At 36.1% G+C, this 22,157-nt stretch overlaps 1 protein-coding gene across 1 annotated transcript in view; it reads right to left on the bottom strand.

The window, feature by feature from the left end:
- Positions 1-10,632, bottom strand: part of CHGB (chromogranin B) — a 143,761-nt gene extending 133,129 nt beyond the window's left edge. The window contains exon 1 of the mRNA XM_053709336.1: positions 10,449-10,632. Within this exon, the coding sequence (XP_053565311.1) occupies positions 10,449-10,500 (52 nt within the window). The 5' untranslated portion in view covers positions 10,501-10,632. The remainder of the gene's footprint in view (positions 1-10,448) is intronic.
- Between the last annotated feature and the right edge of the window lie 11,525 nt (positions 10,633-22,157).

The following is a 22,157-nucleotide window of genomic DNA, read 5'->3' on the forward strand; positions in this document are numbered from 1 at the left end:
ATCATAAGACCTGTGTGGTGGTAGTGTGTCTGCCTCAACCTTATCAAAAACGTCACTAAATTCTTTATAACAATCAGGTAGGCTATGGACAGATAAATGGTATAAAGAGTGTTTAGTAAAACATGAATGTTTACAAAATACAGAATCAAAGATCACAGAACCTTCACACCAAGAGATAGTGGGGTTATGTCTTATTAACCAGTTTAAGCCAAGTATCATAGGATAAACTGAAGTGGGAAGTACATCGAAAGACAACTGCTCAATATGACCAGACTTTGTTATCACAGTAATGGGAATGGTGTGATGTGTTATGGGACCTGAACTGAATAGAGAGCCATCAACCAAACGTATAGCAAGTGAAACACTCTTTTTTTATTAGTGGGATCTTATTTTTAACAACAAACGAAATATCTACAAAATTCCCAGATGCACCAGAGTCAACTACGGCCTGTACGTCTATCTTCGGATGATGCCACTGTAGGGAAAGAGGAAGGGACAAATGAGAATTGAAATCATGTACCATATTGATTATATGATAACTAGGAGGTGTCTTACCCTTCTTTTGGCGAAGAAGTAATGGACAATCCTTAACAGTATGATCTTTATCAGCACAGTATAGACAAAGGTTCAGTAATTTATGCCTAGCTTTTTCTTCGGGTTTTAGAGGACCACGAATCACTGCTACATCCATAGGTTCATCAGAGGACATTGCTGGTAAGGTTGAAGGTGTAGCATGATAAGTGGATATTCTTCTGTAGCTTGCATCAGTAAAGGATCTTTCAGATTTTCTTTCCCTTAACCTTCGGTCTATACCTATGCTGAGTGTCATGAGAGCTTCTAAATCATCAGGAATGATACCACGTGCAAGCTCATCTTTTATTGCTTCACTGAGACCTAACCGGTATTGATTCCTTAAAGCTGGAGTGTTCCACTGAGTGTCCGGTGCCCAACGTTTGAAATCCGTGATATATTCTTCCACGACTCTTTTCCCTTGACGTAAGGACCTGATAGCTGTTTCTGCTGTGTTCTGTTTATTGTGATCCTCATAAAGCAGAGACATAGCAGAAAAGAATGCATAGAGAGAATTTAAGATGGGATCATCATTCTCATAAAAGGCATTAGCCCAAGACCTGGCCTCACCACGTAAGAATGAGATAACTGTTAATACCCTGACCCTATCTGTTGGGTATGATTTAGGTTTCAGAGTAAACATCAGTGTACAAGAGTTCTTGAAATCCCTAAACAAAGCTCTCTCCCCAGAGAATTTTTCAGGAGGGCTAATTACAGGTTCAGTTGAGGTTTCAGCTACGGGAGGCTTACTGGCAAGATGGTCATTAATGAATTTTCTGATGTTCTGGTTCTCCAATTGTATCTCCCTTAGTCCCTGTATCATGTGATCCATACTTTGAGATAGGGAGCCAACCCTATTGTAAAGCTCTGTTATATCCATTTAACAAGGTACTAGTTATTTTTTATAAGGCTTGGTAATATGTTATGTTTACGTATGAACTAGTACCCTTGTTTTTATGCAGGACCACTCAGTCTCACACCTTACCTCGGGTTCACTAAGATCTAACTTGTGGAACCCTATTATGCTCATAGAACTGAGGGTCACTACTGTAGGATACAGTGTGAAGATGGTATACAAGAGAAATGGAATGAGCAAAACCACAATATAGTATGTAATGTAGGATAACTCCAATTCCAAAGTTTAGAGAGATTCAAAAAACTATTCACTTTCCAAAATAGTTGCAGACTCGCATCACGGACATATAAAATATTTACATAGCTTGCACACACACACACACTCTTTAGTTATAGTTGTGCAAGGTAAGTTCACAGGTCATTTACAGCCGGATATAAGATTTGCAGTAATAAGTAGTTGCTGGGTTAAAGTCAGTTTAAGCACATAAAGTACATCAGTGGTTAATGCTAGAGGGAGCAGTACCTTGAAGCATAATGTTAGATTTGCAGAAGTCACTATGCAAGTAAATGTAATGAACCACAAACGGAAGAAATGATTTCAAAGTTAGTACATGAAATAAGCTGGTTAATAGCTTGGTATGGCAGGTAAACTTGATTACTTGAGGCAAAGCAGAAACAATTGACATGAGAGGCAAGATATCCTTATTTGTACATTGGTAATACAGACCGGTAAATCCTGATGGTAGAATATACAAACCGGCTTCCCAATTAGTATCCTCAGCGTGGAGCAGAGCGGTATTACCGAAGAGGCAACGCAGACAGCGTGTGCTGAGATTCAGTGAGTGTGTGTGGCAGCTGCGGTTTCACACAGAGACAAGTCGGGCGTGACGTCACACGCCAACGGACCAGCATGCGAGTGTACAGGAAGCAAGCAGCAGCAGCGTGAGAGACAGGATCAGAGGTGAGGTGCTGCAATTCCACAAGTCTTGAGAAACTGGAAATTAGTATCAGTAGAAGGAAATCCCAACTTAGACAGGAGGGAATAGCTGGGTGTGTAGCGTTCAGGAACAGTGAGTGACTGAACAAATTACCAAGCAACGTTCAACACTAGGTGGAGCCTTAAATAGCAGTATGGTAATTAGAAGTTAAAGGTACAGAATGGTAAAACCCTGACACCCAGCAACGGCAGGAAAAAAGATATTGTTTAAAAGTCTAAATTTGAGGGGAGAAAATAGGAAAAAAAGTTAGCGATCATAGTGCTACTAGTATACTGCAACGATGGATGAATTCTGGAGCTATTAACTTTACCTTCACTTTAATAACTTTATTATAGTGTCAGCGATGTCGAGAGCGGCAGATTAGGGGTTAATAACTTTATTTAGGTGGTGGCAATGTTGGTGGCAGCAGATTAGGGGTTTTTAAACTTGTGGTTTATGTTAGGGTGTTAGGTTTAAACGTAACTTTTTTTCCCCATAGGCATCAAAGGGGTTGCGTTACGGAGATTTTTCATTCCGCACTTCAGGTGTTAGTTTTTTTTCTAACACTCTCTCCCCATTGATGTCTATGGGGGAAGGCGTGCACAAGCACGTCAAAGCATCCCTTGGCTTTTGTGCGGTATGGAGCTTAACACCACCATATTCCACACACAAAGAAGCTTTTCAGTAACTCGTAATGGCAGCACTATGGAGAGTGAAATAACGCAACTTTTCTTGCGTTTGTTTCGCACCCTCTATAGCGCAAAATGTATAATCTAGGTGAATGTAAGTACATGATTTGGCAGACAAAATCTCTTCTGCTATAGAATAATTAGAAATTATTAACAACCTTTTTTTTGGCTGTTAACGTTACTTCAGAATTCAAATAAAGGCACAGAACAATAAATATTTTATTTCTGATAAACAAATTAATGAAAATGAAACAACATTTGTTGTTTATTTTTCTTGCTCTTCTTGAACAAAATGTCTCACTTTTGCAGTAAAAATTGTGCGAACCCCATGCTAATTAGCAAGCCTGCAGCTCAAATTCTGTAACCCAAGTGTGCTTCAAATGACTGCAGATTGCGTAGACCAGCTTCATCTACTACACAGTTATTGCTTAGAGCAATACACATACTTATGTTTAGTCCCAGTTGGCCGCAATCAATGGAGATATGATATGAATCTGATTCAGGCATTATGCAGCATTCTAAGATTACAGAATTTTACTGCCAACCTTTCTAGGGAGCAGGGGACCGTCATAAATTTACAGCAAAAGCAAGCAAAATAAATAATGAATGTATGTTGTTTTGTTACCATTAATCAAGTAATCGATGAGAAAATACAATTTGAATGTAAATGTACCTTTAAATAAACTTTCTTATGTTGTACAAAGAGGAATTAATTTCCCATTAAGTTAAAGAGACAGTCTACTCCAAAATTGTTATTGTTTAAAAAGATAATCTTTTTATTACCCATTCCCCAGTTTTGCAAAACCAACACAGTTATATTAATATACTTTTTACCTCTGTGAAACTGTCAAATGCATTCATATGAGAGGCGGCCTTCAAGGGCTTAGAAATTAGCATATGAGCCTACCTAGGTTTAGCTTTCAACTAAGAATACCAAGAGGACAAAAGTTGTTTACAATTACATGCCCTATCGGAATCATGAAAGTTTAATTTTGACTAGACTGTTATCTTCAAGACAAGGTCGAGTCACGTGACACTGCTCGCGATCTCGTTCACGCAACACTACACCTAAGGTAGGAGGAAACTGTGACCCCTCATTCTACAGTTACATTGTATGCCCAAAATAGTTCATCTGTGTGCACGATGTAGCAACATCGTTTGGCAGAATTATTTCATGTGCACGTCTTTCTGATTGCACAAAACAATTAAATGGTGGAGACTGTGTGCTAGCTTGTGCTTGGTGTGTTACATCGTGGTAACGATTTTTTGTGGGGGGGGTTTCTCATGACATCGGCAGTTCTCTGTATTTTATATTGTAGTTGTATTGCAGAATATGCTGGCATGCCATTGATCCTTTTGGTTTTGTTAATGTTTTGCAGCCAAGACAAACAGAACTACTTTTTTTTATAGTAGTGTAGCCCATGAATGCTTGTTTATCCTACCTTAAAGGGACGTGAAAGACAACATTTTTCTTCATGATTCAGAAAGAGCATACAATTTTAAAATACTTTCCAATTTACTTCATTTTTTTATATTCTTTGTTGAAGGAGCAGCAATGCACTACTGGGAGCTAGTTTAACACATCTGGAGAGCCAAAGATAAGGGCTTCATATATGTGCAGCCACCAATCAGCACCAAGATATCAGTAGTGCATTGCTGCTACTGAATCTTCCTAGGTAGTCATTTCAATAAAGGGTACCAAGTGAATGAAGCAAATCAGATAACAGACGTAAATTAGAAAGTTGTTTAACCCTTTCAGTGCTAACGACGGCTCTGAGCAGTCACAGAGTTTCCCACTCAGGTGCTAACGACAGCTCCCTTGAGGGAGATCTGGGGGCTCCCACCAGCTCCTACCCCGGCGATCAGGCCTGCATAGTGGCAGGCATCACTGGGGCTTCACGTTATGCGTAGTGACGTCACACGCAATGACGTGATGATGTCACCATGCTACTTTATTTAAAATTCACAATGTTAAGTATAGGAGCAGGGGGCATGCTGCTTAGAAGCTTGTATCTCAGGCATCTAAGCCCCCAAGTCCCACTGTTGGAAAGGTAATCGCCTAACCTTTCCAACAGTGTAAGTCTTGGGGATCTGGAAAAAAAAAATAAAAAAAAATACATTACTTTCTCTTGTACCTAACATTAAGTTGCACTTGAAAAAGCTTTAGGTCTCTCTTAGTTACTTTTCCTTCTACTTAAAGGGACACTAAACCCAATTTTTTTTCTTTAATGATTCAGTTAGCACATGAAATTTTAAGCAACTTTCTAATTTACTCCTATTATCAATTTTTATCTTGCTAACTTTATTTGAAAAATCAAGAAATGTACGCTTAGGAGCCTGCCCATTTTTGGTTCAGTATATTGGATACTCCTGCTGATTGGTGGCTAAATGTTTACTTGACCTCGAAATTAATGTTTTATCCAATTTTTGCCACCCATTTCTTACTCCTAATTTCCTCAACCTATACTGCTGCCATTATGTGTACTAAAGATGGTAACATTACATAAAACTTAAACTTATAACCTCATGCATATAAATAAGCAGCATTTACACATTTTCAGAATTATATTATATTAGTTGGTATTAAAATAAAAGGCCCAGATTATTGTTATATAGACACACTACAACCCAATTACATCCATGTATCACCCCTCTTAATTGTAGCTTTCCAGCCCCAGCTGCTGCAGCCCACCGGGAATTCTCCTGATATCCTGGTAGACCAATCTGGCCTTGGTGGTACTCAGGAATCAATCATTGACTATTAAGGGCAGATCCTGCAGACGTATAAGCAACCACTGGCACTTTTCCACAAGAATAAGCTCAAAAAAGCGATTTTAGGGAGGACAAAAACAACTCATTTTAAAACTCTAATACAATATAAAAAAGCCATTAGATTAAACAAAAATTACTTTAAAGTAATTTAAAGGTGCAGTTAAATATTATTTTTTTTCCCTTTGATACATCTAGGAGAGTGCATTTTAAACTTTTGTTTTGGGGGGGAGGGGGTCCTGCTGTACACAGACATGCACTTCTTGATAGCTTCAAACTAAAAACTAGACGGCTTTAACTTATTTTTTCATGCAAAAAAAATGTTTAGCTGATGCTCTTTCCTATGTATAAGAGTTTTTATTAGAATGCAATATCTCTTTAAGTAACAGAGAGTGATAAATTACTTTGAAAAAGATATCAACTTTAAATAACATTTTGGGGCTGTTACATCTGTCTAGATAATATGTTTTATTATCTTACAAATTCAGAACTTTTAACATCTCTCTCACGCCATTTGCTCCACAAGTGGAAACAAAAACTTAAGGAAAGAATAAATAAATCAATCCTATAATAAGCAATCAGTACTGAGCCATCAAATGCAATACACTTACACATAGAAGTAATGCATTCTTATTATCAATACCATACAGGATAATATATCTAAGTAGCTCAAGATACACAAAAGTATAGATGCATTGTTCTCATGCTTACACAAAAAAAAAAAAAAGAGTATTTTTCTTCTCTTGTTATATATCTAGTTTTATGTTCTTGTGATTAAAGGGACATGAAACCCACATTTTTTCTTTCATGACTTAGAAAGAGCATGCAATTTTAAACAAGTTTCTAATTTACTTATTTTATCTATTTTGCTTCATTCTCTTGATATCCTTTGCTGAAAAGCATATCTAGATAGGCTTAGAAGCTGCTGATTGGTGGCTGCAAATAGATACCTTGTGTGATTGGCTCACCCATCTGCACTGATATTTCTTTAGCAAAGGATATCTAAAAAATGAAGCAAATTAGATAATAGAAGTAAATTGGAATGTTGTTTAAAATTGTATTCTCTACCTGAATCATGAAAGATTTTTTTGGGGTTTAGTGTCCCTTTAATTAACAGCAGCTAAACAGTATAAGTGCTGAGCTTAAATCTATTTATGGGGTTTATTAATTAACTGATATAACAACTGCCAAGATCTTCCTTGTTTTCATGTATTTGGCACCGCCCAAGTAGCATGGGTCTTTTGCTTCTTCTTATAGCTAACAAGAACTGAACTAGTTTCAAAGATGAACTCATACTTTACAGATCAGAATATTTAAAGGGACATGAAACCCAACATTTTTCTGAGTCAGATAGAGAATACAATTTTAAACAACATTTCAATGTACTTCTATTATCTAATTTGCTTTATTGTTTAGATATCCTTTGTTTATGAAATAGCAATGCACATGAGTGAGTCAATCACACAGGGCATCTATGTGCAGCCACCAATCAGCAGCTCCTGAGCCTATTTAGATATGCTATTCAACAAAGGATATCAAGAGAATAAAGCAAATTAGATAATAGAAGACAATTGGAAAGTTGTTTAAAATTGCATGCTCTTTCTAACTCATGAAAGAAAAAAATTATCTTACAGGCAGTTTTACAATAGGTTAATGAAATGGTCATACTCAATAACTCTTACAGAGACAAAGGAATCAGAAGTTAAAAACAATATGCCAATAAATGTGAGGGTGGAACCTGTTTGATAGACTAACACACATATTAAAAATATGTTTTTCTTTTAAGTGTATCTATAAACAATCGTATAGATAATTCTTCTTGATTTTATGTATCAAAAAGGTGAAAATAAAATTACTTTGAACTCACATTAATTACCATTGAGTTGAAGTAAATGCTATGGTCACTGGAACATATTTTGGCAAGTCAACTACAAAACTATTTAATAAGAAGCAATTTGTATCAAGGCGAAATAATACAATGTCATATGTAATGTGCTCTATAATAATACAGTGTAAACATAGGTTATAGGTAGGGATATATTTGCATCAACATCTGTTGCAAGGTAAGGGTTAATTGGCTGCTTCCTGACTTTTCCACCCACTTATGGTTATGTAACAATAAATATACACATTCACTATTAACAGTCTACAAACAAGTGCTTAAGAAGAGACTTTGAGGTTCCCTGTGAAAATTCTGACTGACTGCACTTGATAAAAACACACAATTTATTATGGCAGGGAATGTATGTGTTTTATTGCATGATCAAGCAGAAAGTCTTTCCTCTGAGGAATACAACACTATGCATTTGCTTACATTACTTCAGTGTTCCTGAAAGATGAAACAACCTGTCTGTTGTTTGTCTAGTAATGAAAATAATAAAACACTAAACACAAAATGATGTGAGCAAAGTGCAGTTGTTTAGTTTGCTATGTATTTGTGAACATAAGGTAAGAACATTAAACATCAAGTCAAATTAACAAATGTGGGAATGTGTGAAGCTCTGACGCTTCTTGAGAGTTGGGTGATTACAAAGCAGTGCACTTTGACAGAATTGCTGGGGTATTGGGAGAGCTTTAACAACTGCTTCCAAAATCTGTGATGTGCTAGAACATGATTCATTGAATATTTCTCCAATTTGTTACATTTCCCTGCAGCTCGGGCAGTTAATATATAAGTGAGATTCTTTTACTTTACATTAACAAAATCTCACATTCAACTCACTGGAAAAGCTCCAGGTTATGACATGATATATGTGTTTCATTAGCTTTTTCCATTGGAACAGTGGAATTGTACTAACTGAGGTGACAGATTTAGTAAGCCATTTAATCCACAAGGTGTAGTTAATGCTAGTGGTCATTTGGTGCCTTCTTTAACAGTAACAACAGTAAATAACATTTTAAAAGAGTTGGGATAATAGATTTATAATAATAAACCCCATTCTTAAAGGGATATGAAACTCAAAATTATTATTTTATTAATGAGATGCAATTTTAAACAACTTTTTAATTTACTTATATTATCAAGTTTTCTTCATTCTTTTTGTATCTTTTGTTGAAAAGCAGGGATGTAATCTCAGGGGCGTGCACATGTCTGGATCACTATATGGCAGCAGTTATGCTACAATGTTATCCATTTACAAGACCACTAGGTGGCAGCTCTATGTTCTGCTATGTAATGCCCCAGACCCTCTACCTAGTTATCTGTTCTACAAAGAATAAAATGGAAACTAAGCAAATTTGATAATAAAAGTAAAGTGGAAACTTTTTTTTGCTCTGTCTGAGTCACAAAATAACATTTTTGGGTGTCATATCCCTCTTACATTCTATATGCAAAATTTGAGACAGAAATGTTAGCAAATATAGAAGTAGAACATTTAGTAAAATGTTTATTAAAGGGAAACTAAACCCAATTTTATTCGTCCATGATTCAGATAGAGCATGTGATTTTAAGCAGCTTTTTAATTTACTCCTATTCTCAATATTTCTATGTCTTTATTTAAAAAGCAAAAATGAATGTAAAGCAAAGGAGCCAGCCCATTTTAGTTTCAGCACTCTGGATAGCACTTGCTTATTGGTGGCTACCTTTAGAAAACCAATAAGCATGCATAATCAGGTTCTGAACCAAAAATGGGCTGGCTAATAAGCTTTATATTCCTGCTTTTTAAATAAAAATAGCAAGAAAACGAAGAAAAATTGATAATAGGAGTAAATTAGAAAGTTGCTTAAAATTGCCTGCTCTATATGAATCATTAAAGAAAAAAATTGTGTTTAGTATCCCTTTAACAGTAGAAACATTTTTAGGTTAAAACAAATATGAAACCATGCAAATTGCTTTTAATGAGCAGACTTCATGAGTTGATTAAAGAAATTACTGGTGTTCTCTAGTTTTGTCTTTGCCTTATTTTTACAATTGGATTTATGAACCACATTTATGTTATATTTGGTAGCTGGAACAATTGGTAGTGTGAACTACACTCAATCATATCTGTACAACATTCTCACACCTAAAATAATAAATATAACATTATTTTTTTTTTTTTTTTAAATCATACTATAAATAATATAGTAGGTTACAATTTAAGAACGATATACTGTTAAGTACGAGAAGCTTAATCACTAAATGGGTTTGTTTATTGATTGATTGATTTATTAAATGATCTGCTGCTGCAATTTTTTTTTAAATAGTAAGTTAATAATTGACACCGATGTTAGAATTACAGTTAGAGTATGGTACATAAGCCTGAAATTATTCCTGCTTTTTTGCCACTGGCTTGAAGTATAATTTCTCTGGCTATGGCATTTACAGATTATAATAATATACTTCTGTATATAGCTTACTCATTGGCTTTGAAAATGTCTAAATGCAAACCTCAGTGGGCTCAAGATACTACAACTTTTATTCTATGCATTCATTTAGGATATATATATATATTTTTCTGTGCACATTGTTGGTTGAGAATTACTCAATGAGCAATATGCTGTTGCTGTCCTTGGTCCTAATGAAGAAGGAAGCCTGTAGATCGCTTAGGGAAGTCTTGAGCTGCTCTCCATGGTTCTGAAAACATCAGCCCTTCCCCAGACCACTTACCTTCTAGGGTGCCCAATACTAGGCTCATCAACAACACAACGGAGGGTGACATCCTCCAGCACAATACTCCACCCTCCTTTGTCTTTATCAAAACGCAGAGAATGTGATTTCTTTCCTTTGATAGAGTACTTGATTTAACCTGATTGGAAGAGTTATCCTTGTTTTTGTTGCTGCTAAAGGCGTCTGTTCTATAGAGCTGGAAGTGCTCTCAATAACAGCTGCTGCTGAGCTTGGCTCCTTTTAAAGGGAAGGTGCAGGCGTGGGAGGATGGGCTTTCCGCCTGCATTTTAACCACTTAGTAACCAGAGAAGGAGAAAATGCTTTCAATAATGCTTTGCAGCACTCACTGGAAGCCAAAGAGTTAACCAGACAGAGGTACTACCTCTGTCTCCCTCTGTACCTGCGTCATAGCGAAACCCCAAAGAATCTATTTATGTTGAAACGTTCCCGTCCACATTAATTATCGACCCTGTGATGTTTGCTGTTGGGGCTTATACAGATTAGGAGTGCAATTATATATTTACCCTTAAGCTATATATCTACTCCCTAGTTTGCAAAGTGATAATTCTATGTACCTTTATTACTTATGGCTCATCATACTGCCTATAGGCTCTTGTCAGTCTAATTGGATTTCCTATCTCAGCAGTTATTACTTTGTATTGCAGTCTGTAGGTTTTACATGTAAAAGGCACCATGCCAGTTATTTAACCTCATTGCTGCTGAAGAAGATTGCATTGTTTTGTTATTCTTTCTGGAAACAAATAGGTAATTTACAGTATATATTAAATACAATTATTTTAGTAATGTAAATAATGCTATTTTAATGTTTTTTTTTCAGAGTCTCTATTACCATTATAGAAAACTATCGTTCTTCTGCAATTTAAAATAGGGCACAAGAAAAAAATATATTTTTTTCTTTTAAGAAGATCACATATATATATATATCATTTTGCAGATGTAGCTGTCTCTGAGAATGGTCTTTGCTGTAAGATACTGCCACTGCCAAAAGCTAATTTACCAATTAAATGACATCACAACTTAGTGGCTGAACAAATCTTTATTCCTAGCTATGGCAATAATTGCTTTCACTTTATACAATGTTAATATACGACGACATCAACAGGGATGCTGAGACTGAATGACCTCATTTATATGCAGCACTATTAAAAAACCTTACAGTATGAGATCTTGCAAAAGCAAAATGTAAAGCATCAATAGCCGAACTAGCCAGAACAATACAAATATGCTGACTTTCATTTGTCTGTAACAGTATAACATTCCTTAGAACTGATATTATCATCAGTAAGAGTCTAATCAAAATAGCCTTGGGCTACAAAGCAGAGCTCGATGGCTTTTTCTCTAGAATCTGGTTATATAATGTTTGAATATGAACGATGGAGATTTTTCATTATTTTGTTATGGGACTACACAGCACCCTATGCTGCGTATGAGCAAACAGGACCCGACTTCCACTACTGGTACCCACTGGCAAACATCAATTAGTCATGCACCCCACATTTTTCCCTCTATTGAAGGGAAAGATAAAAAACTGGTAACTACAATATTTTTCTGCATTCTTTACATAAATTAACATATAACTAGAGTCTGAAAGTTTTTAGAACTGATCAGCACTTTGCTGTTTACTCTCCTCTGTCCTTATTTGGAAGCCTCAATCCAGACTTGTGTCTATAGAAGACAGGGGACACGGGACTGTCATTTTGTTAACAAAATCTCCATCACCTCACAATATATATATATATATATATATATTATATATATATATATATATATATATATATATATATATATATATATATATATATATATATATATATATATACTGTAGTTGTATGGTATATCACGTATCGTATACATGTACATATAAACTTTGTGTTCTGGCTACTGCAGATGGACTGTACAATAGTGAGGAATAGAGATTTAATGAATCAAGACCATGTATACAATTACACATCTAAAATGTCACATGTGGCCAATTCATAGTGTCTTGCATATGTGCAGGAAAATTGAATTATATCAAATTGTCTTTGAATACTTGCAAATATGTCAAAAATGCCAGTATCAATTACCTTTAAGTATTTAAAAAGTGCAATAAAACGGTCTTGAAAAGCTGTTGAAAAATATTGAGAAAATGGATTGCAATGGCAGTAACATTTTGGCTGCATGCTAAAAATAGGTAAAAAAAAACATTGGGACAGATTACGAGTGGATAGCTATTGTTTGCGCATGATCGATATCTGATTTTTGCGTTATTTTGTGCGTAAGTTAATATTAACGCTCCACTGGTTACTCCTCAGAGCTGTGGTTCAGAGCTGTGGTTAAAGTGATAGTAAATCCTAGCGTTTGTGAAACTCTAGCATTTACCAATGCAACAAATAAAGGGGACTTTCAGTCATGAAGTATAAAATACTTCATGCTGAAAGTTTATTTGTCTGCATCGTTTGCTGTGCTGAGCGCCTCAGGCCACGCACGGCAGAACACTATTTTATCACTAAGTTGATTTTACCCAATAGTGTGCTAGCTATCCAGCATAATGCCAGCTGGCCCACACAGCTATTGGCTAAGAGGTGTAAACGCCACCTCATTGATAAATAGCATTCTGCTGCGGGCGGCCTGAGGAGCTTAGAACTGCGAACGCTGCAGACAAATAAAGGAACTTTATTTATTTTATACTTCATAACTGAAAGTCCCCTTTATTTGTTGCACTGGTAAATCCTAGTGTTTCACTTATGCTAGGATTTACTATCACTTTAACTGTTTCAGGAAACAAAAAAGTGTCACAAAACACGTAAAAAACACATAACACAATACAGTTACACTTTCTAATAAAAATTATTAAAAAAAAATATTGCACAAAAAAGTTATAAAGGCTCAAATATATGAGATCTCAGGTGTTAGAAAATGGCAGGCAAAGGGATTTAACATAGACATACATATACACATATATGCACTCCAAGACCGGACCAGGTACACATCCAGTGAGTCAGCAACATCCCAGCCCTGGGTGCTAAATAGCACTCCAAAAAAACTGTGATGTCAAGAGCCACAGGCAGTTAACCCCAGTCCGGAATGGGTGCAAGAAACAAGGGGGGTTACAAACAAAAAGTAATACAACACTTAGAGACCCGCAGCACTCACCAGCTAGCTCACAGCTAAGATAAAATCACAACTGGAAAGGTTAGTATATATATATATATATATATATATATATATATATATATATATATATATATATATATATATATGTATACATATGTATTTATGTGTGTATATATGTAGTTACAGAAATTAATACAAATGTATACATATAAAGATATATATATATATATATATATATATATATATATATATATATATATATATGCATTGAAGCCCTTTGCAGTGAAAACATGTAAAAGCATATTTATGCAATATTCATTTTTAATAACAGTTTTAACTGTGTATTTACTGTAAATATTTCACATTCCAGTGTTCTGCACATAGCAGAATATGTTCTATGTTTTTTTATAAGTACATATTCCTATTAATATCTGTATATATCTATATCTATATATAATCATCTAAAATATATATATATATTTATACATATATATAGGTATAGATATATATTGCACTAAAATACCATCAGATATATGTAGAAATATGAATATTATTATGAATAAATAGAACATATTCTGCTATGTGAAAAACATTGCAATGAGAAATATTCATATTTTCATGTCGGGTTAGCGCACATGAGAATATGCTATTGGGTTTGCACGCGAGTAGGGTTTTTTCCCCACTTTTTTTTCTCCATTGACTTCTATGGGGGAATAGGTTATCATGCGCACAATATTCTAAATATGTCTTTTTAATTGCACTGCATTAGCGTAAAAGAGCAATAACTTTTTTACTTTCAACTTATAATACAAGCGCAGCCCAACGTGCATAAAAACTATGGCCTAGATTTGGAGTTTGGCGTTAGCCGTGAAAACCAGCGTTAGAGGCTCCTAACGCTGGTTTTAGGCTACCGCCGGTATTTGGAGTCACTCAAAATAGGGTCTAACGCTCACTTTTCAGCCGCGACTTTTCCATACCGCAGATCCCCTTACGTCAATTGCGTATCCTATCTTTTCAATGGGATCTTTCTAACTCCGGTATTTATATATTCCGGAGTCGTGTCTGAAGTGAGCGTTAGACATCTAACGACAAAACTCCAGCCGCAGGAAAAAAGTCAGTAGTTAAGAGCTTTCTGGGCTAACGCCGGTTTCTAAAGCTCTTAACTACTGTACTCTAAAGTACACTAACACCCATAAACTACCTATGTACCCCTAAACCGAGGTCCCCCCACATCGCCGACACTCGAATAATTTTTTTAACCCCTAATCTGCCGACCGCCACCTACGTTATCCTTATGTACCCCTAATCTGCTCCCCCTAACACCGCCGACCCCTGTATTATATTTATTAACCCCTAATCTGCCCCCCTCAACGTCGCCTCCATCTGCCTACACTTATTAACCCCTAATCTGCTGACCGCAAAGCGCCGCCACCTACGTTATCCTTATGTACCCCTAATCTGCTGCCCCTAACACCGCCGACCCCTATATTATATTTATTAACCCCTAATCTGCCCCCCACAACGTCGCCTCCACCTGCCTACACTTATTAACCCCTAATCTGCCGAGCGGACCTGAGCGCTACTATAATAAAGTTATTAACCCCTAATTCGCATCACTAACCCTATAATAAATAGTATTAACCCCTAATCTGCCCTCCCTAACATCGCGACACCTAAATTCAATTATTAACCCCTAATCTGCCGACCGGAGCTCACCGCTACTCTAATAAATGTATTAACCCCTAAAGCTAAGTCTAACCCTAACACTAACACCCCGCTAAGTTAAATATAATTTACATCTAACGAAATTAATTAACTCTTATTAAATAAATTATTCCTATTTAAAGCTAAATACTTACCTGTAAAATAAACCCTAATATAGCTACAATATAAATTATAATTATATTATAGCTATTTTAGGATTAATATTTATTTTACAGGTAACTTTGTATTTATTTTAACCAGGTACAATAGCTATTAAATAGTTAAGAACTATTTAATAGCTAAAATAGTTAAAAATAATTACAAAATTACCTGTAAAATAAATACTAACCTAAGTTACAATTAAACCTAACACTACACTATCAATAAATTAATTAAATAAACTACCTACAATTACCTACAATTAACCTAACACTACACTATCAATAAATTAATTAAATACAATTCCTACAAATAAATACAATTAAATAAACTAGCTAAAGTACAAAAAATAAAAAAGAACTAAGTTACAAAAAATAAAAAAATATTTACAAACATAAGAAAAATATTAACAACATTACAACCCACCACCCACATACCCCTAATCTAACCCAAACCCCCCTTAAATAAACCTAACACTAAGCCCCTGAAGATCATCCTACCTTGTCTTCACCTCACCGGGTATCACCGATCCGTCCTGGCTCCGATATCTTCATCCAACCCAAGCGGGGGCTAGACATCCACTGAAGAAGTCCAGAAGAGGCTCCAAAGTCTTCATCCTATCCGGGAAGAAGAGGCGATCCGGACCGGCAACCATCTTGATCCAAGCGGCATCTTCTATCTTCATCCGATGACGACCGGCTCCATCCTGAAGACCTCCACCGCGGACCCATCTTCTTCCGGCAACGTCCAACTGAAGAATGACGGTTCCTTTAAGGGACGTCATCCAAGATGGCGTCCCTCGAATTCCGATTGGCTGATAGGATTCTATCAGCCAATCGGAATTAAGGTAGGAATATTCTGATTGGCTGATGGAGTCAGCCAATCAGAATCAAGTTCAATCCGATTGGCTGATCCAATCAGCCAATCAGATTGAGCTCGCATTCTATTGGCTGATCGGAACAGCCAATAGAATGCGAGCTCAATCTGATACCCGGTGAGGTGAAGACAAGGTAGGATGATCTTCAGGGGCTTAGTGTTAGGTTTATTTAAGGGGGGTTTGGGTTAGATTAGGGGTATGTGGGTGGTGGGTTGTAATGTTGTTAATATTTTTCTTATGTTTGTAAATATTTTTTTATTTTTTGTAACTTAGTTCTTTTTTATTTTTTGTACTTTAGCTAGTTTATTTAATTGTATTTATTTGTAGGAATTGTATTTAATTAATTTATTGATAGTGTAGTGTTAGGTTAATTGTAGGTAATTGTAGGTAGTTTATTTAATTAATTTATTGATAGTGTAGTGTTAGGTTTAATTGTAACTTAGGTTAGTATTTATTTTACAGGTAATTTTGTAATTATTTTAACTATTTTAGCTATTAAATAGTTCTTAACTATTTAATAGCTATTGTACCTGGTTAAAATAAATACAAAGTTACCTGTAAAATAAATATTAATCCTAAAATAGCTATAATATAATTATAATTTATATTGTAGCTATATTAGGATTTATTTTACAGGTAAGTATTTATCTTTAAATAGGAATAATTTATTTAATAAGAGTTAATTAATTTCGTTAGATGTAAATTATATTTAACTAGGGGGGTGTTAGTGTTTAGGGCTAGACTTAGCTTTAGGGGTTAATACATTTATTAGAATAGCGGTGAGCTCCGGTCGGCAGATTAGGGGTTAATAAGTGTAGGCAGGTGGAGGCGACGTTGTGGGGGGCAGATTAGGGGTTAATAAATATAATACAGGGGTCGGCGGTGTTAGGGGCAGCAGATTAGGGGTACATAAGGATAACGTAGATGGCGGCGCTTTGCGGTCGGCAGATTAGGGGTTAATTATTGTAGGTAGCTGGCTGCGACGTTGTGGGGGGCAGATTAGGGGTTAATAAATATAATATAGGGGTCGGCGGTGTTAGGGGGCAGCAGATTAGGGGTACATAGGGATAATGTAAGTAGCGGCGGTTTACGGAGCGGCAGATTAGGGGTTAAAAATAAAATGCAGGTGTCAGCGATAGCGGGGGCGGCAGATTAGGGGTTTAATAAGTGTAAGGTTAGGGGTGTTTAGACTCGGGGTACATGTTAGGGTGTTAGGTGCAGACGTAGGAAGTGTTTCCCCATAGCAACAATGGGGCTGCGTTAAGAGCTGATGTGCAGGTGTTAGGTTTTTTTTTCAGCTCAAACAGCCCCATTGTTTCCTATGGGGGAATCGTGCACGAGCACGTTTTTTAGGCTGGCCGCGTCCGTAAGCAACTCTGGTATTGAGAGTTGAAGCTGCGTTAAAAATGCTCTACGCTCCTTTTTTGGAGCCTAACGCAGCCTTTATGTGGACTCTCAATACCAGAGTTATTTTTATGGTGCGGCCAGAAAAAAAGCCGGCGTTAGTTTTTCGGGTCGTTACCGACAAAACTCCAAATCTAGCCGCATATTTCTTGTGCAATTAGCGCTCTAGCGAAAGCGCTAAATAGAACTGCACTCATAATCTGGCCCATTCTTGGCTAGGAGAAACAGCTTTAAACCCACAATTGTAATAACAATGAAATTAATTAAAAAGTGCCCTTTTCCTGCCAAACATACGGCAAAACAAATTGGCCGATAGCTTGGAATCAACTCCTATATTTGACACTTGGTAAAAAGAAATAAGTCCTTCGCATTGTTCCTGAATTTCTTTCCAAGGTAATTCCATACTTACATTCCTCTCAAGACAGTACTTCCAGCCTTCAATGAAGGTCAGCAATATGTGGAAAATAAACCTTTGTATACACTAAGGAAACATTTAGGAAACAAAATGCTCCTGTTAAGACTACTATATAAAGGATATAATGAATGGAGGGCGCTTAAAGCGGAGTAAAAATAATAATAAAGTAGTTAAAGGGATAGTAAACCCCAAAATTTTCTTTTATGATTCAGATAGAACATACAATTTTAAACAACTTTCCAATTTAATTCTATTATCAAATTTTCTTCATTCTCTTGTTATCCATTGCTGAAGGGACAGCATTGCACTACTGACAGGAAGCTGAAAATATCTATTTAGCCAATCACAAGAGACAATTAGCAGCAGCTCCCACTAGTGTATGATATGTGAGTATTCATTTTTAAAAAAAGGGATATTAAGAGAACGAAGCACATTTGAAAATACAATTGAAATAAAAAGTGTCTTAAAATGACATGCTCTATCTGAATCATGCCAGTTTAATTTTTACTTTCCTATCACTGTAATTAAGTATGCTCACTAGAATAAAAGTAAATGGATTTAATAGGCATATGCATAAAAAAAAAACCCATCAATATAGTTAAATATTAGGAAATTGGTCTATAAATACATAGAGTACTCAGAACCACATCTGTTGAATTAAAAATCAGAAATATGATACATAAAATATTCTTGAATTAAAAAAATGAACCAAATAAGACATTTATCACAAGAAGTTTAAATGCAAATAAGAGAAATTGTTCATAAGATAAAATGTTCAGGGACGTCTCCCAATAACCACCTATATAACTTTAAAATGACCAAATGATTGGTCTTTAAGGCATGTGAACTCAGCGTATCCTTTAGTGGTATCGTAAGTATATGCTGTGACTGCTGCAGGCAGGCGATATCTGTCAAGGTACCTTAATATGTAGATTTCTGTGATTGGACTTCTAGACGAAAATTCCTGTAAAGTGTTACGGTACTCACCCCCACTCGACTACTGTTTCTAGTCGCTTCACATGCGGTGTACCTGTGGTTTGGGTATGTGCTGTCTCTCTGAGGTTTTTTCGCCATTTGCTCCCCTTACTGGCGGTCGCGTCATATGACGTCACATTGCTGGTTACCGCTGTTTACAGAGTAAGCCTGGTTTTACCCTCTTTGGACTCTGCTTACTCCGGCTTACTCCGTAAACAGCAGTAACCAGCAAGGTGACGTCATATGATGCAACCACCAGTAAGGAGAGCAAATGCAGAAAAACCTTAGAGAGACAAGAGACGGCACATACCCAAACCACAGGTACACCGCATGTGAAGTGACTAGAAGCTGAAGTCAAGCGGGGGGTGAGTATTGTAACACTTTACAGGAACTTTTGGCTGGGAATCCGATCACAGAAATCTACATATAAGTGCCCGTTTTTAAAAAATTCGATAAAAAACAGCGGCACTTTAATTACATCAAAATTTTATATTTCACTTGTGTTGTGAAAAAAACTTACCTTTTATTCTTAACAGCCGCTCCAGCTTCCTCCCGCCCATTGCAAAGCCTCTTCCTTGGTCTAAAACGAGGAATCCGGCTTTCTCCAATCACAGTGTTAAATCAGACACTGATTCCCCCAGGGGGGGAAGCCGTGATTGGAGGATGACTGATCCATCATTTCTGATGTCAGAAATGGCTTGCGACAACCCGGGGGAAGCTGGAGCGGCTGTCAAGTTTAAAAGGTAAGTATTTTTTTCACAACGAGTGAAATGTAAATTTTGATAAATTAAGTGCCCCTGTTTTAATCAAATTTTTTAAAACCGGGCACTTTAGCATCAAAATTTATATTCACTTTAAGGTACCTTGACAGATATCATATTATGTATTATGTTTCTGATTTTTAATTCAACAGATGTGATTCTGAGTACTCTATGTATTTATAGACCAATTTCCTAATATTTAACTATATTGATGTATTTTTTATGCATATGCCTATTAAATCCATTTAAATGTATTCTAGTGAGTATAATTAATTAACTACTTTATTTTTATTTTAACTCCGCTTTAAGTGCCCTCCAATCATTATATGCTTTATACATTCCATAGGTATATCTTTTGTGAAGGAGATATCTAGGAGAGGCAGTGAGCTAGGAGTTAAGCGCCACACTTCTACTTTATACTCTAAGACTACAATATCAAGGGCTAGATTAAAATTGGGACGCTAATTTAATGTGCGCCCGTAAATGCGGTAATTAGCACTCTGGTTAATTTTCTAAATGTCTTCCAATTGCCCCCAAATTTCAGTGTAGTGTTGGTAAAACAAAAAAAGTAGCATCTTTTTAATCTATTTTATAAATAACTGCACAAAGCAGTTTTTAGTGCTTAAAGTGAATGTAAATTTTGATGTTTAAGTTCCCGGTTTTTAAAACTTAGATTAAAACAGGGGCACTTTAATTCATCAAATTTACATTTCACTCCTGTTGTGACAAAAAACTTACCTTTAAACTTCACAGCAGCTGCTGCTTCCTCCGGTCTCACAAGCCCATTTCTGATGTCAGAAATGATTGATAGGTCATCCTCCAATCACAGATTCCCCCCCGGGGGATTCAGTGTCTGATTCACTGCTGTGATTTGGAGAAGCCAGATACCTCATTTTAGACCAGGAAGAGGCTTTGAAACAGGTGGAGGAAGCTGGAGCTGCTGTGAATATTAAAAAGTAAGTTTATTTTCACAACAGGAGTGAAATGAAAATATTGATGAATTAAAGTGCCCCTGTTTTTAATCAAAGTTTTAAAAACCGGGCACTTTAGCATCAAATTTACATTCACTTTAAAGTGGGGTGCCTTTACATTGCAGTCTATAGGGACTGTGTGTTCCCTGTAAATATTTTTTTTTTCAAGGAGCGTCTGAAGCTATACAGGGTTAGAGACAGTCTTATGGAGAGGAGTAGAGAGTTCCAGAGGACAGGAGCAGCAGTGAGAAGTCTTGGAGATGGGAGTGGGATGTACAGATAACAGGAGTGGAGAGACGTAGGTCAGAGGGTTGATCGAAGAGGATGGGTAAGACTGTTGAGTGCTTTGTAAGTTAGGGTTAATACTTTAAAGGGACAGTTAAGTCCAAAAAAACATTTTATGATTCAAATTGGGCATGCAATTTTAAACAACTTTCCAATTTACTTTTATCACTAATTTTGCTTTGTTCTCTTGGTATTCTTAGTTAAATGCTAACCTAGGATGTTTATATGCAAATTTTTTAGACCTTGAAGACCAACTCTAATCTGAAAGCATTTTGATATTTTTTCACCACGAGAGGGAGTTAGTTCATGTGGTTTCATATAGATAACAATGAGCTCCCGCACGTGAAGTTACCTGGGATTGAGCACTGATTGGCTAAAATGCAAGTCGGTCAAAAGAACTGTAATAAGGGGACAATTTGCAGAAGCTTAGATAAAAGGTAATCACAGAGGTAAAAAGTGTATTATTATAACTGTTTTTGTTTATGTAAAACTGGGGAATGGGTAATAATAGGGATTATCCTATCTTTTTAAACAACCAAAATTCTAGTGTTGACTGTCCCTTTAAATTGTATTCTGGAGTGTATGGGGAGCTAATGTAGAGACTGGAAGAGCGGAGCAGCTGATGTAGATAGCCGACTAAGGTGGATGAGTCTAACAGAAGCAGTCATAATAGATGATAATACCATGATGTGTAAAGAGCCTGCAACTAAAATTGTGAAAAAATGATTTTTTAACAATTAAAAATGTATTAAAATAGGTTATAAAAAATAGCGTGTTTTTCCCCTAAACGTTTATAGTAAAAAGAAGGGTTTATCCTCATATAAAAAAGGCCCTTTCGGTATAGTTATATAACTTTAATCTTTACATGGGGGCTCCCATTAGCCTCTATGCAAATAATTGGAGATTTATTCATGCCAGGTGGGTCACAATAACAACAGTGATAACCTGGGTATTAAAACTTATAGGGGGCTTTAAAACAAGGTGTCTGGGGGGTCTCTTGACCTTTTTGATGGCATGTTATAAGGGTTTGTATATGTTAAG

Source organism: Bombina bombina, chromosome 4 (genome assembly GCF_027579735.1).
Source record: "Bombina bombina isolate aBomBom1 chromosome 4, aBomBom1.pri, whole genome shotgun sequence".
NCBI lineage: Eukaryota > Metazoa > Chordata > Amphibia > Anura > Bombinatoridae > Bombina > Bombina bombina.